This window comes from Diadema antillarum, unplaced genomic scaffold (genome assembly GCF_040938485.1).
Source record: "Diadema antillarum isolate AM-2024a unplaced genomic scaffold, OU_Dant_1.0 seq00000951_RagTag, whole genome shotgun sequence".
NCBI lineage: Eukaryota > Metazoa > Echinodermata > Echinoidea > Diadematoida > Diadematidae > Diadema > Diadema antillarum.
In genome coordinates this window covers 483161-498873 of record NW_027271799.1, presented here as the reverse complement: position 1 = coordinate 498873, position 15713 = coordinate 483161, and the positions used below count along the sequence as shown (strand labels likewise).

Sequence of the window (15713 nt, the reverse complement as noted above, 5' to 3'; positions counted from 1 at the left end):
TCTAGTTAAAAGCGACACAAGAATTCCACTTCACGAGTTTCTTTTCGGCACAACAAATCAATAGAGACTTGTGAATATTCCACTCAATTCCAATGTGGATTCATGCATTGTATATCGTCAACTTAAATATAATGTGCCCGAAATGACTTTAAAAACCGCAACTAACACATTAACGGATGCCAACTCCCCAAACAATAGAGCACTCACTAAGAAATGAAAATCATGGCCCGGGGAGGATTTACCTTTTAAAAATATAGAAAGACAAAGTAAATGTGAATTCCAACTAGAATTGCCTCTATTCAATTTAAACGGCAAAAGGCGGTTTAATTATAACGCAACGCCTGCTTGCCTATAGTGTCACTACCGATACATGTTAATTCACTGAAACAAGAAAAAAAAACTGCTGGGTTTGTTTGTTTGTTTGTTTGTTTGTTTGTTTGTTTTTTAGATATCTTCGTATCCAGGAGACGTCATGGTTAAAACCTCTTCTGCGTATTTTGCCGAACTTCAAAAACGTGTTGTACAGCGAAGCGGGGAGGCAACATCGCATGAAACGCTACGTGACAAACTCAAAAAGTAGTCAAAACCGCATGCAGTCATTAAAACACAGCATACCCAAAGTAATGAGAAGTATGTTGGGGGAATGGGGGAATATCTTCTATTTTTGCTGGTTGGTTTGCTGGGTTTTTTTTTTTTCTCTCGTCTCAGCCACTCGGTGCAATGATATTTGTATCCATGATGCATAATGTGGTGAATAGAATGATTTTTTTTTCCTTAGAAGCAAAATGTCGTTTCGCAGGGTAGGAACTTACTCAGAAAAGAGTGAACCAGGGGAGAGAGTTCAATGACGTTGCACTGATATGCAGCTACACGCTATGCGTCCGTGAAGTGCACCTTTTTGGCTATGATTCTGTTATGATTCTGTTATCTATGTTTGTTTGTGTGTGTGCGTGCGCGTGTGTGTGTGATGTTGTTGTTGTTGTTGTTTTAGTGAAGTTCTTTGACCCTTGACAAATTGTCACATTGCCAAAATAAGGTCTCGTTGTAATCTGAAACATTCTTGGGGCACTTTCGAAGAGAAAAGTGCACGTTAGGATTCAATCGTATAAACATCCCCAACAAAAGTGAAACCAAATTATTAGAGGATAACGTAATTTGCAACCATCCCATTACAAACCCCCCCCCCATAAAAAAAAAATACAGAAATTATGCCGTGACCTTTTCATATCTACTTCTTTTTTTTTCTTCTTTTTTTAAGTCCGTCTATTTTGTCATTTTCCTTCAGCCTACTTTCTTGATTTGACACAGCTACAAGACTCTATAGTTCATGCTTGCAGCTGTTTTTGCGCTGAATGTTAAAGCGTTTTTTTTTCTTTTTTTTTGAGCGCGTGAAATATTCTCGTAAAACTCGTTAGGATGGGAAGATTATCGCCACGGAAACTTACACTGTCGGCGCATGGGTCTATGTATTGCAAGGGAATGCGGTGATTGTAACGCATCATGCGCTGTTTGTTTGTATTTTGTCCGCACGTTGTTGTTGTTGTTTTTTTTCTTATTAGATTTTTGAAGTGATTCCGCTTCCGTGCTAAAACTAAATGTGATTTACAGGCCGCAAAAGCGAGGACGTGATATAATGAATGGGAAGCAGTGTTTAACGAGCTCACAAAACGATAAATAAAACTGTTCAACCCATCGAAGAATTTCGTTGTCCAATATTCTCGTAACTCTCGAAGATGAATTTTTAAGGTACATTTTACCTTATGTTTTTTTCCCCATTGATATTGAAATAACATAAATAATGCGATTCCCTGTTCTGATGATTATGCTTAAAATAATACTGTAATAAAGACATAATATATCGTAACATTTTTTAACAAGATAACTTTAACAAGATAAAATTGTCATCCGTATTATTGCAGTCATCCACATTTTCATTCTCTATTCAGCAGTCTTTTTTTTTTCTTCCTGTCCTTTGTTTTTTCACAGTCACATTGTATAGAAGTGATATCGCTTTGATGAGGGCGACTGCGGGTGCCGCCACCCGGAAATGGGGGGGGGGGGTGGTTGCGGGAATGATTGGATTAGGGTGGGGAGGAAAGAGATGGAAAGGAAGCAGGGGGAGGAAGGTGGAGAAGAATGGCGGGGGGGGGGGGGATGGGGAGGTTTTTACAGGAAGCCGGGTAAGGGGGTTTGTTCATACCTCGTTCCGTCAGCGGCACTCGCGTTCACGTCCGCTCCATGGCTGAGTAGATACTGCGCCACGTTCAGATGGCCGTGCACGCAGCTCTCATGTAGCGCCGTGTAGCCTGCGTTGTCACGCGCGTTCACATCCACCGCACGATAATCCACACAGTAGGCCACGATTTCCTGTAGAAAGGAAACAAACACATCCGCATTCACAAGGTTATTTGCCTTTCCTTTTCAAACGAATAGTTCTATACATGGTTCCATGGCCGAAGTAAATAAACAACATCCGGAAGATAATGTGCATTCAATCAGTTTACTGTACTTCCGTATTTGTTCGTGGGTTACCGGACAAAAATTTCGCCTGTTTTATTTAGTTTTTGTTCTTTCGCCTCCACAGAAGTACGAAATCGTTGTTGATAGAAAGAGTTTCCTCAAAACACTGTTATAAGCTGAAAAAAATACTACCCTTTATTGATTGAAGATGAAGAGAAATATTTGCTTGCGTGATCGGAATTCTGATTCAGTTGGGTGCATGCTAAATGCTCGTCCAGTTGGGTGTATATGCCCAACTGCAATATTGGAATCAGCAGCTGCTATATTGCTACTGTCACTTTTTTTTTAAATTTTACGCGAGGAAAAATGTTGAGTCATTTCCCCCTCCAATGTCTGTCTTTAATGACAATGACAATGTAAAGTTTTATTCAGTCTTCGGAAGGTTCTTAATAACGGCAGCCACTGCATAGTATTTCCGTGTGACCAAGGTTTTAAAGATGCCCCGTTCCCATGCCATTAACGCGTAATAATTATGATGACCTTCAGGAGGATCAACTTGCGGTTACTGATGATTTTCTAATCTTAATTGTCAATACCTATATGCACAAGCAATTAGATTAATTGTTTATGGTCTGCGAGCACTAGCGCGTGATGTATTTTACCATATATCCCAGCGTAGCTGATCGGTGAAGCGCTGTTTCTCCGAGCTTTTTGTTCACCAGAAGCTTTTTCATTTCTGTATAGAAAACGAAAGACAGAAGAATAGTAAGGGCAGGTAAATTATTACAAGCCATTTGTCAAACTGACGCACTCAAGCTACGCACAACACACACACACACACAGACACATACACACATGCGAGCGACGAACAAAAGTACCACGCTCATGTTGGAAATATGCCAGGGGAATGTTAATGAGGTAACAAAAGAAATGTGAAAGTTACAACGCTTTGATATTCCGCAAGCGCCTGAAATTTGAAACGCATGTCACGCACAGAACAATTAAAAACGAATAAACTGCAGCTACTCGGATAATACATATTCCTCCTCTGCACCATCTACACAATACAGTGTGTTGATTTTTCGCAACTAGCGAGCAATGTTTCTGTAGACAGTTTTTTTTTTTAAATCTTGGTAGTGCAAAGTGCTAGTGAAGTATATAGAATTGTCAACATAAGTACTGGTCGGTGCTTGGCCACAATGCAATCACGTGACTAATGTAACGAGGATCAAAATCGTTATATTCCGTGCAGTGACGTCATGCGCGGTGATTTCTTTGGAAAAAGGAAATCATAGCACGACATATTTGATAATTTCATATATATCATATATTATATGTGTATGCGTGTGTGTGTGCGTGTGTGATTACATGTACATCTCATATTCATAATTATATAATTGACGTCTACCTCATATCTATGATCATTCTATGATGACTTGATATGATTGTTTTTGTTTTTATTATTTATAAAGAGGCGCAGAATAATTTCAGGGGAACAGTAATTACAACAACAACAACAAAAAAAAAAGCGAGCCCGATTTGTAACAATGGAGTCGCCATTGCGCGTAAAACTGAAAATTAAAAAAGAACTCGAATCATTTAATTGTCACTGCATTGAAAAAAAAGAGATTAGTAAGAAAAAAAAATGTTCTTGTGAAACGTTACGGAGAAATCAGCGACTCGTAGACCCATTGTCTTACGATGCTTGGCTAACGCCTTCGGCTATCACTGCGAATTATTTCTAACACGACACAACCTCGCTGATTTTCTCCCTACCCCAATCTTTTTTTTTTCTGGCACGAAGAAATAATTCTGAAAGTCTTAATGGACAGACTACCGGCTGTATAATACGTTGTAAACGCTCTATAAACGTTGAGTGTACAAATCTAGAACGGAAGTTTGCCTGAAAGATTTTTTCCCCGGTGACTTGAGGACATGGAAGCAAGACTTCTGTATCCCCCGAACCATTTCCCAGCTTGAGTTCGCAACTTGGCAATCAAAAGCAGGAATTATAGCAATTGTTTAATACGCACTCTGTGAATATTAGCGGTTTTTCATCATCGATCCCACCATGAATACTACATAATTCATAGCATGAGCGTATAATTGTTTACAGCTTTGTCGAAAATATCCATCAAATTTCCTTATCGAAGCAATCGTGATGTACATACAAACCCTGCTAGGCCTATAAATAACTAATGAGATACGGATAGGAAAGATAATACAGTGTACGTGTATAATATCGTAAACGAAAATGAAAGAAGTAAAAAATCATCCGCTTTGGAAATGAGACCGCCAGAACACAACTCACAATATGGCGGAAAAGATATTGCGAAAATGTGTAATCTGAACTGTCAGGTCGGATCTGCTTCTACCGCTTGGCAAAACGCCAACATGAGATCACGCGTCGAAATTAAGATATTGCATCTATTTTTGTTTTGTAATTAACTTCGATTATCAGCCCGATATCGGCGTGGGAATACCTCAAGACATTTACCGAAGAACGGAAGCAGCTCTGCACGATTTGTGGTAAATCGAACCCCCTTATCACCGAACTGGTTTTTTTAGCGAAACTTCGAATAGAATTCGCAGGCTTTTGTTTTTCTCTGTTCGTCACAGAATTGGCAAGTTTCACCCTGAAATATTACGGTCGAAGCATAACTGATGTGTTCGAGTGATGATAGTGATGATTATGAGTGCTTTTTAATTTCGTTTATCAGGTCCGTGTGTATAAATATCCCATAGCAGTGTATGTACTGTGTATGCTCAAATATTATAATGCGAAGTGACGTATCATTAACAGCGCGTTCTACATGCATAGCACGCAAAGGCTCGCCTACGCACATGGTATGCACACGCACGCACACAATCACAGTCCAAGATGTACAAAACCGAGTGACCTCTTAATATAATATTGGGAGTGATGCATTGCCGGGGACATGGCGTGTAACAGAATAGTAAGTGAAAAGGAAAACACTCCTCCGAGAAATGATAATACATGTAGTAAGAAAGTGTGCGTTAGACACAAGTAACCACATCGATCACTGCGTGCAGAGGATAGCATAACGCGATTAGCAGCTTCCACGAAGGGAATTAATAAACTGCTTCGACACGCCCTGTGACGTCAACCCAGTTTAAAACTTCCTCGGGATACTCTGCATCCTTCCACGCGTTTCGCTTACCTGGTGGAGGGTCGGGTCGTATGATCGGGGTGTCCATGTACTCGGATGACGTCATTCCAGTATCGATGACATCATAATCACCATCCTAGGGACAAATCACAGAAATAAATACAGCTATCTGAGCCATGAACATGAAGCGTGAACACGCAGCAAATGCAACGGAATTGTTTGGCATCGTTCTGGTCCTCCCCTCTCCCTCCCCCTTCCGTCACAAGAGTCATGCGGTCTCCGGCACGTTTCACGTTAAAAAGAGAACTGGAATAAAAAAATTATCAAGAGCGCGCTACACGAAATGACAATTAAAACACACAGATGACATAAGTTATAACAATGGACAATATCACGCAACTAGTAGCAGCCTCTAGGCAAATGACCTGCTGAAAAAAATGTTTTGAAGAGCCTAAATGTCTAAAATACCGATTACAACATTAAACGCTGAGATGATTGCGCATCAAAATGAAATATCTTCGGCAGCTTTAATTTACATGCGAAACAAAGCATCACGAGTATTTTTTCTTTCTTTACATGTCTCGTAATTTTTGTGTTGAAGTGCATTTCTATACAATTTGAAGAAAAAGTCGTACGGACGACTTTCTCACGACTCTTGTTACTAGGGTGGGAGGCACAGGCCCCATTAGAGGCATAGTTCTCGCCTGTCTTTTCATTCGATTGCAGAATTGTTTTCTTTTTTTTATTTTGGCAGGGGAAATTCCACTATAAAACGATATGTTCTTGGGTACTATTTCGCTGTGTGTATAGGAAATCTTTGAAATTAGCAGCGGAAGTGTGTGTTAATTTCTGTCTGCATGCTTTAGTTTTCTATCTTGTTTTATTAATTCTTTTTTTAGGGGTCTTTTTTTGTTTTCTTAAAGAAAAATCATTCCAATAAGATGACCCGAAGGAAAAAAAAAATATTTGCCTGACCCCAGATCAAATTTTCAATCAAGTACTGACCATGTCCAACTTGACCGCAAAGTGATTAAAAAGTAAACTATTAATCAAGCGTTCAAACAATGGTTGACCTTGTCCCTTTGTGCGTGGGGGGGGGGGGGGGGGAGGGGCGAATCTGGTGGTACGCGATTGTTAGGAAACATAATACCGCGTCGCTGCGCGGTAATCAAGTTCCAGCCTTGAGCTGTTGTTGTTATTTTCAATTCATCGCAGAAGCAAAATGTCGATGAAATTCAAACACATTTACGTGACTTTCACTTTGAAACTGGATTAGTGTTTGCCTGACAGAACATGTTTGTGCAAATTCATACGTGCTGCGAGCCGAAAGTGACAGAAATATTGGAGCAGGGCATCCGGGGAACAGACTGTCCTGTGTAATGCCCGTGGACATGAGGTATGGCAGACGACGGAAGAACTGGCACGTAGAAGTAAATACATTTTGTCAACAATTCCAAGGGCCCAGGGATAATCAGTATAATGTCAATATCTGTGTCAGCATGAGATGCATACACTCACTGTGGCGTATCAAAACTTTGAAGGCGTGTAGACCAAATTGTGAGAAGTAGGACCAAGTTTGCATTCATCGTGCCATTCTGACATTATCTATTGCTCGTCTAGTATTGCTACGCCTAGTATCCTACGGCAATACTGTAACTCCTCACGCTGTACCTACGCAAGATAGTTACAGGTTGATGCGTTACTGTTAGCCTTGGTGCCTTACCTGCATGTAGTCACCGTCGAGGCTTCCCCTGTCGTTCTCGTTGTAGTGAGGCATTCGTTCCAGCGTGGGTGGCTCCGGGGAGTTGGGCGAGCCCTGGACCGCCGCCCTCCCGCGGATTTTCCCGACTTTCCCGCTAGCCTTGGGCGGCCTCCCGCGCTTGCGACGCGGGGGAGCGGGATCCACGTTCTCCCCAGCCTGCACGCTGCGGATATTCACGAATTTCATCTTGATTCGATTGGACGAGTTTTCGTCCAGCACGACCCTCAAGGGGTGAGTGGGACTCGTGGGTGGTTCACCGTCGTTGTTAGAAGATGGCGTCTCGTCGGAAAATGTTGCTGCATTTTTAGCCCGCCTTGCGACGCGCACGTTGTCGTCTGGTCTGTATTTTGGTGGTCTACCACGTGGTTTTCGCTTGACCAGTGGTTCGCCCTCCTCTTGGTTGCCAATAGCGTTGTCATTGTCCATGTTGGGTGCGTTGTCGACGCAGTTGTTGGCACGGAGTCTGAGTCGTCTTTCCACCACCTTGGCCCGCTCTCGTTCGATCTCCAGTTCGTAACGAACGTTTCGCGTATCGTACATTGAGCGGTAGTTCCGAACTGGACCTGTGAGCACAATCGCAACACATCCCCACTTAGCAACGAAAACAACGAAACAAAACATTTCGACAAAACAATTCATGGAATTGATAAATACGACGGTCCGCCCTTTTTATGTGGTACATTTTAGAGATAGCAGTACACACATGCAAACCTTGTCCACGAAAGAAGTCGGGTGACAGATTATGCTCCTTATCGGTTTATTAAAAAAAAAAAAACACTCATACGACGTTGTACGCCGCTTTTGGTTATTACTTTACTGTAGGTGTTTAAATGTTAAATATTCTTTATGGAAAGGGCCTTTATCTGTAAGAAAACGACAGACTTTGCATGCTGGCAAGTAAATAAACCGCAGTTTAACAAGTAGGATCTAGAATTTCATCACACCGAAAATTAGTATGACCTACAATCTGCAACGCATTTTTTTTTCCAAATTACAGAATATCACAATTTGACCAAATAATCATGAGGGGAAACATAGTCTTCTAAACAAAAAAACAAAACAAAAAAAACCAAAAAAAAAAACCTTGCACATCTTTAAAGTAAATCAGTTCAACGTACAAATGTGATGCTTTTCATTTCCCTTGTTACCGAGCATAAATTGGTTGGAGGAAATTTAACGGGGGAAGAATGCTGCGATAGAACAGATCACGTACTTCTTTCACTGAACAAATAACACCAGAATACTATAGCAGCTACAACAATGTGTAGGCCTAACAAGAGTAGACTTGTAGCGACATGAGAGATTTTCATTTCAGTCACTCAATAATAAAGACGATTTATTTTGGCGGTTTCTGTGATTTATGTAGGCCTAATATTCAGTAGCTATGTAATGTCGAAGTCCAAATTCGCAGTAGGGAATGTATGGAATGTACTCGACATACGCACGCACCAACACGTTTTGTATGTATGTCTCTAACTGATCTATGTGTACATTTCTATTGAAAACTCAATACATCATCTGTTTTTTTATCCCATGACTTGTGTAATTTTCGGGTTTTAAGAGGTCCATTCCATTTGATAAGGGAAATTTACGTCGTATGGCACATACTAATCTTTGTCGCGTGAACTTTGGCCAGCCCGAAGGGTTTTAACGCGCCCATCAGTATATGGGACTATAGCGTTTGTGCGTGCGTGCATGCGAGCGTGTTTATGTGTAAGCGTGTGCTAGTTAGACCCTGAGAAGTGGTACCACGCCCTGTTTGATAATAAATGATGTCTATTGCTATTGTGTTGTTTGTTATAATACCTGTGCCAGCGTTGCGTGTACGGCTTGTCAGAATTGTGGGTACAAAGTCCTGGAACCGACTGCGCCTGGCTTCGTTGAGGTCCATGTCCAGAGGGACGGTCGATCGGCGAGGTCGTCCACGCTTTCGTCCCGTCGGGCGATTTTCGGAGCCTGGTGTAATCGAGATTTAATGTTTAGACGACGAAAATAAGACTAATGATATATCTTGTTGTGACATGTTGTGATGTCCCTCGCAATTATTAAAGGTGCTCTACAACTTTGTATCGCTTTGACATTCAAATTTCTCTACAGCAATACTTTCGTTTCGAATAGGCGGCAAAGCTCGTGGTTAGTATTGGTTTTTTGTTTTGGTTTGTTTTGGTTTTTTTTTTTGCTTGTCTGTTTCGGGTTTTTTTTTCTTTTGGATTAGAACTTACTTTCAGTTACATTTGAGTTTGAGTTTTCTTTCAGCGTACGACAATTGTGCACGTGTGCTAACCCAGTATCAAAACTGTTACCCAGAGATCATTTTTTAAGACATTGCCGTCTAACTAACATCAGTGATGTCACAATGATGACACAATGATGTCATAACGGATGGGCAATGGATTTTGCACCTTAATGAAGAGCTAGATCTGGTTTCGGAAATGCAGATTAACACAGCTCCATTCCATGCTTTACCTATTGCCCTTGCGATACAAAGCCACACCCTTCGAGTTTATTTTGGAGTAGCTAGGAATGATGCTATATTTGCAGGCTTGCCGCATGCTCGCATACTGACAAATAGGTCCTAAATGCCAAGCATGTCTGCCGCGTGCTTTATTCATGGGTTGAAAATCAATAAATGTCATTCAAACGTCAGCACTCGAGCTCGCCATATATTCCTGTAATTATGACGAGAAGAGGTTTACATTTGTAATTAAGAAAGCTTAAGTGTTTTGCGTCGAGTGCATGAGTTGTCCACAGCATACAAACACTGCTTTTTAGTGGACCCTCATTTTTTCCCTCATAACATAGACAATGTCACAAGTTTGGTTTGAAACTCCGTAAACATGCTTTCGATTCGTTGATTACCTCTGATTCTCAATCAATATGTAATCAAATTCATTTGTAATTTTCTTATATCATGCTCTGTGGAAGAAAGAAAAAGAACTCTGAGGGACTGAGCTGAACTGAACTATCGGCCTACATAATTTTAAGTGTATTTTGTCCCCTATCCTTTTTACTGGCATAAAGAATTAAATCACTCTGAGTAAACCATAGCTGTAAAGCACCACTGGAAAAGCTTATCTATCTCCATGTCTTTTATTAGAGGCACACGTGACAGCATGTACTAGTAGGCCCTATACTTTCTGGTCACACTTCAAAATGAAGAGTAGGTAGCGGAAAGGATTGGCTGTATAAACAACATTACCTTTTCCTTCTTGTCTTGTTGCAACAATCTAGGCCTATAATACAGGTGATAGGTGACGAAATGGCAAGGTTTAGAGCCATAGACCCCCCCCCCCATTACCTTTACTTCATTGTCTAAAGCAGTAAATTATCTTTTTTTTTAAATCGATTTACGTTTGCAAAATCTAGCTTGTTGTAGGTCTCGCACCTGTAAAATTTTCCAAAGACTCACGTGTAAAAAACAACACAGTAACAACAAATTATGTGAAATACTAACGCACAATATATAGGGACTACATGAGTCTATGGATGATCGTGAAATAAGGAGGATCAAAAGGAATGAATCAGACACATTCTTGCATCATTTCCCTCCCCCCCCCCCCCTAATAAAAAAAAATAGTACCGTCATGATGGCATGGGGGTATTTTCCCGAATGACACATTTTCTTATGAGACAATTGCTCCGGTCTTATTTTCTCCAAGGACTTAGGATTAGGGTTGTTAGGGTCGTGATAGGGTTTTAAGTCTAGTTTGATGTGAGGATTGGGATTAGGGTTAGGGTTATGTTTGTGGGTAGGTTTTTATGTCTGTCTTAGCGAGCAGAAATTTCATGGGAGCAATATTGTCGCGGGAGCAAAATAATGTCATGGAACCAGTTCCCCGAGCTCAGGAATGCTCATCGTTGGTATTACATTAAAGGGTTTGAAGACTATACCTGAAGCAATTTTTGGGATGGTAAACACTAAAAACCCTGTAGTGTAAGGATTCATGGGTGGCCCGAGTCATTTGCTGTCCACCGGGGTACATTCGAAAAACACGAATAGCACCGGTCAGCGAATATGTGCATCGAAGCGTGCGCTCATCGGTAACGGTCGATACCGGTCGAGATTCTTCGGCTGTGTGTGTACTTACATAGAGATCAGTGATAAAGCTATACACAATTCGTTTAATACGGGATTCTCGAATATATCCGAGTCGGGCCAGCCATCCCGCTCCATGGTATTCCCACCCTACCGGATCTTTAAAACAAAATGTAAGGGACTTTCACCCGTAACATGAACTGTCTTAGGGTTGCAATACGAGTCCAGAACCTAAGAGAGTACAATATCAAGATCCTTGTACCGCATCATTTTGCCGTCATCGATCTGCCACAAAGGCTTCACGAGGACACGAGGGGTGGACAAGATGCTTACCATTAATGATGGCATGTGCGCGGCTGGAGCGAACACGGCGTCTGAACTTGCTCAACTTCCTCCTCCGCCGTCGCTGAGCAACCCTCCCTCGTCCTCCGGAGAGCCTGCCATGTACCGCTGAAGCCTCCTGCTCTGCGCTCTCGGGTGTTTGCTGATCCGGTTCGTTGAAACGAATGATAGCTCTCTGAATAAGATTGGGGAAGTTTTGCAGGAAGCAGAAAGAATACCTTCAAAACAAATCCTTTCCTTCCTTAGATTTGTAATTGTCCAAAAAAAAGTTTCAAGTAAAGAACTGTACCGAAGATCAAGGCAATTCTTCTCAACGACACGGGCAATGACCGCCGCTGACAAGATGGTGAATACAAGCATTACAGGCTAAGAATGAACAACTGCAACATGGTAATAGATTCTCATGAGAATATACAATAGTACTGACCGTCTCTTGTCATTACAACCCACTTAAATCTTAATCCTACACTAGAACCTTCAATGAAAAATTTGCCACGACACTCAACCCTCTGTAAAATTCATATCAATTATTGTACCTAACTCATCTACTTCACCATTGCTTGTTCATTTGAAGACAGATTATGGTGGTGAACAATGAAAATACTGACATGAGTTCTAACGGATGCATGATATCATCGTGAAATAAGGTAGGAAACAGGTACCTGTCTGCAAAAATGTATGTGAAACATGATAGAATCACACGCACAGTTCTGGATAAGATAATAAAAATAGTGGAAGATATTCACCTGTAGGGCTCTCTCTTCGCTACCAAGAGATGCCGAATCAGCTTGCATCAGATCATTTTCATTCGGGTCTTTCTTTTCTGCTGGCAGTGTATCATCTTTGAGTGGGAGTTGCTTTTTGACCTCTGGTTGACTCGAGTCCTGCCGCTCTGCTGGCGTTGCGGATGTCTCAGGTTGACCCTCCGGGGCAACTCCAAGCGCAGCGGGAATAGGTGAATCTACGAAAGAACCCTCCGAAGATTCCGCAGAGGATACATCGGAGCCCAGAGCTGCCAGCAGCTTCTTCCGCGGGTCGTGAGACAGCGAACGACCGACGCGAGGTATCTCGAGACTTTCGGGGACAGGTTGAGGAGGAACACTTCCTGGAGTACTGACTCTTGTATCAGTGATTGATCTGGGAGATACCGACGCTTGAGCAGAGCTGGCAGAGTGTCCATTTACGGAGCGATCTGCTAAAACGTCATCGTGTATTGACTTCTGCGAGACGGAAAGTCCACTTCCAGTTAGAGTCGCAAATGGTCCATTCAATAGTGAGTTTGGAGTACTTCCGTTTGTAAGGTCACTCGAAGTTGGCTCAGCACCCACTTCCTTGTCTTTCGTGAGAACTTTCTTCAGCCATTCCTGACTGGAGAAGACAAGACGCTTAGCCATGTCCGACATAACATCTGTAGTTAGCTGGTCTTTGGGCATCGCACGAGCCAGAGACTGCCGGGCAGCAATGGCGTCATCATAAGATGGAAGACGACTGGTATGCCTCTTACCCGGCTGGAGATCATGTACGACATTCGGGGAGATCACTTCCGGTGAGCTTGCTGGTGAAGAGGACGTGAGGTCATGCACAGTGTCTCTGTTATTCTGCGACCGATGACCGCCAATTGAAGGGATTTCATTCTGGGGAATTATTGACTTGGAGATACCGCTTTTCATTGAAGGGATACTCTGCTGCTTTGCCGGTTGTTTGCTCATAGCATGGATGAGACTCGCATCCACTTTTGACCCTGAAGTCAGAAGTGTTTTCTCTTTATTCTGAATCGGTATCTTATTCTGCTGTTTGGCTCTGAGAGAGTCCAAGTACTGTGACTGGATAAACTGTCTGTTGGCAAGCTGACCATATCTTGTTAAAAACAAAAGTTCTTCCTTCTCCCGTTCAGACATACTGGACAGTGCACCCCGGGCAGGCAAACCGGATTGATTCTTCATGGTGGAGACATGGGGCTGGTGCAGAGGTTTGCTGCGTTTCTCCTGCGCATTTACCAACAATTGATGAGCAAGAGCACTTTGCTGCGCTGCAGCCATTTCCCAAGCGGCACGGGCATCTTTACGTCTACTTTCGAACGACTTTGCAGTTGACGAGACTGGAGATACCGCCTTCCTTTTGGAAGGTATAATGTCGTCGCGCATATCAGATGATCTTTTCGTGGCTACCTGTACCCTAGGTGGGGAAATCATTTCAGGTCTTTGAGTGTTGCGCCCATGAGATCCATTCATGTCATGCTGGCTCTGAAGAAACTTGGCAGAATATAAATCTTGGGGCATCAGAATTGGCATTGGAGGGGAGGAACTGGCGTGGTCACCTTTTACATGTCGGGAGAGTAATGAGGCGTTGTAAGCGGCCATAGCTTTAGCAAACTCCTGCTGAGCGGTCGTCTGATGGAATTTATGACTGGTTCGATGCTTACTTGCCTCCATTTCTTCTCTTGCCTTCACGAGATTTGCATACTGCTTATATTTCAGATCTTCCATCTTGGTCTTGCGTTCATTGTATGTCTTTGCATATTCCTGCAACGTCCGATTATTGATATCATCGAAAAGCTGACGCTGCTGCAGAAGAATCAATTCGCGTTGTTTCTTTATCAATGCCTGCTCCCTAGCCCTTACCTGGGCCGCGAAATCGGTCTCCTTGTTGCGTGATACCGAACGATCAGCTGGCTTTTGTTGGAGATGAGAACTTCTCCGGGCAGCTGCGATGAAGTTAGGATCGGCGTGCCGCTTCGTTCCATCTTGCATCCTATCAGCCTGAGAAGTTGTAGCTCCATCGCGGCTGAGCGTTGCGTGGGACTTGGGAGAGGGCGCTACACGTGAGGCTACGTCTGATGAGAGCATGGCGGTACGGTATGCATTCAGGAGATCATAATCTGGATGATTCCCTCTTCGTGCTGCCAGCTGGGCCTGGGCTATCTGCTCATTTCTGAGGTACGCCTGGACCTCAGCTGAGGAAAGCTCTCTCTGGACTGGGTGCACGGATGCCGTCCGACCTTGCAGGAGCCGCTTCTGACGCTCCTCGATCCGCGCACGTCCAATTGATGGTTGTTGGACTTGTTTGTGAACTGCTGCCAGTGCGCTAGCGTCCGCTAGAGTTCGGCTGATTTTGATTTTAGAGCCAGGGAAAGCGGCACGTCTAGCCATGGCACTATTTACGGCAGCCTGGGCTGCTTGCGATGCTTGCGCCTGCATCGCTTGTGCTTGCATGGCAGCGATGTTCGCTGCTTCGGCACGAACGCGTTGATGCATAGGAGCGTAGTTCCTCATGGCTTTCACCTGGTCTGATGAAATAGTTCCTGCAGGTGCATTCTGAGTGCGCTGAGCACTTGGCTGTCGGTCCTCCGTAGAAACAGTCCGCTGTGGAAGTCGAGCCTGTTGGGGTTGGACATACGCAAGGCCTCTCTGTAAAGGGTATCTTGTCGCACCCAGAGGGGGCAATTTGTCCGCCTTCGTCACCGATCTCTCAGGTTTTTCTCCCGGCTTAAGACCTGGTGGCATTCTGTGAACCTCGACACTTTGGCTGTCTCCCGATGCCTTCATCGCTTGTGTCTCCAATGACTTTGTGGATAGGTCAAGAGGTTTGCTGAGGTCCAGCGGCTCGTCCGGGTCCTCTGGTGGGGTTCTGTCGATGGGCGGCTTCTGAGCCGGTGTCACTGAGTCCTGTGAGTGGTCCATTGCACTGCGCTCGATTCTGTGTGCAATGGCAAATTTTGCCTGGTTCAACTGTAACATTGGGCCGCCAGGTTGGCTGGAATTCAGTCAGAAATGCTTGCGTCCTGCAGAAAACAAAGAAAATAATGACAAAAAAGAAGTTATAACAATTATTCCACATGTTATGGTAACATAGCATTATCATCCATACCAGTCATTTCGTACTACAGCCGACCTCGCCTGAGTTGACATCGTACATAAACTTACGTATTTTCCTCATCCAGCGATTTCAACACCAAAACTGAAAAAATTCATAACTTTTGCAT

At 43.1% G+C, this 15713-nt stretch overlaps 1 protein-coding gene across 1 annotated transcript in view; it reads right to left on the bottom strand.

Annotated features, from left to right (window-relative positions):
* The window catches only part of LOC139741753 (uncharacterized), a 32761-nt gene that overhangs the window by 5628 nt on the left and 11420 nt on the right, over window positions 1-15713 (bottom strand). Inside the window, exons 2-8 of the mRNA XM_071652338.1 lie at window positions 12478-15512; window positions 11723-11906; window positions 9160-9309; window positions 7315-7916; window positions 5643-5727; window positions 3123-3196; window positions 2201-2367 (exon numbers count right to left, since the gene is read on the bottom strand). Of these exons, the coding sequence (XP_071508439.1) occupies window positions 2201-2367; window positions 3123-3196; window positions 5643-5727; window positions 7315-7916; window positions 9160-9309; window positions 11723-11906; window positions 12478-15468 (4253 nt within the window). The 5' untranslated portion in view covers window positions 15469-15512. The remainder of the gene's footprint in view (window positions 1-2200; window positions 2368-3122; window positions 3197-5642; window positions 5728-7314; window positions 7917-9159; window positions 9310-11722; window positions 11907-12477; window positions 15513-15713) is intronic.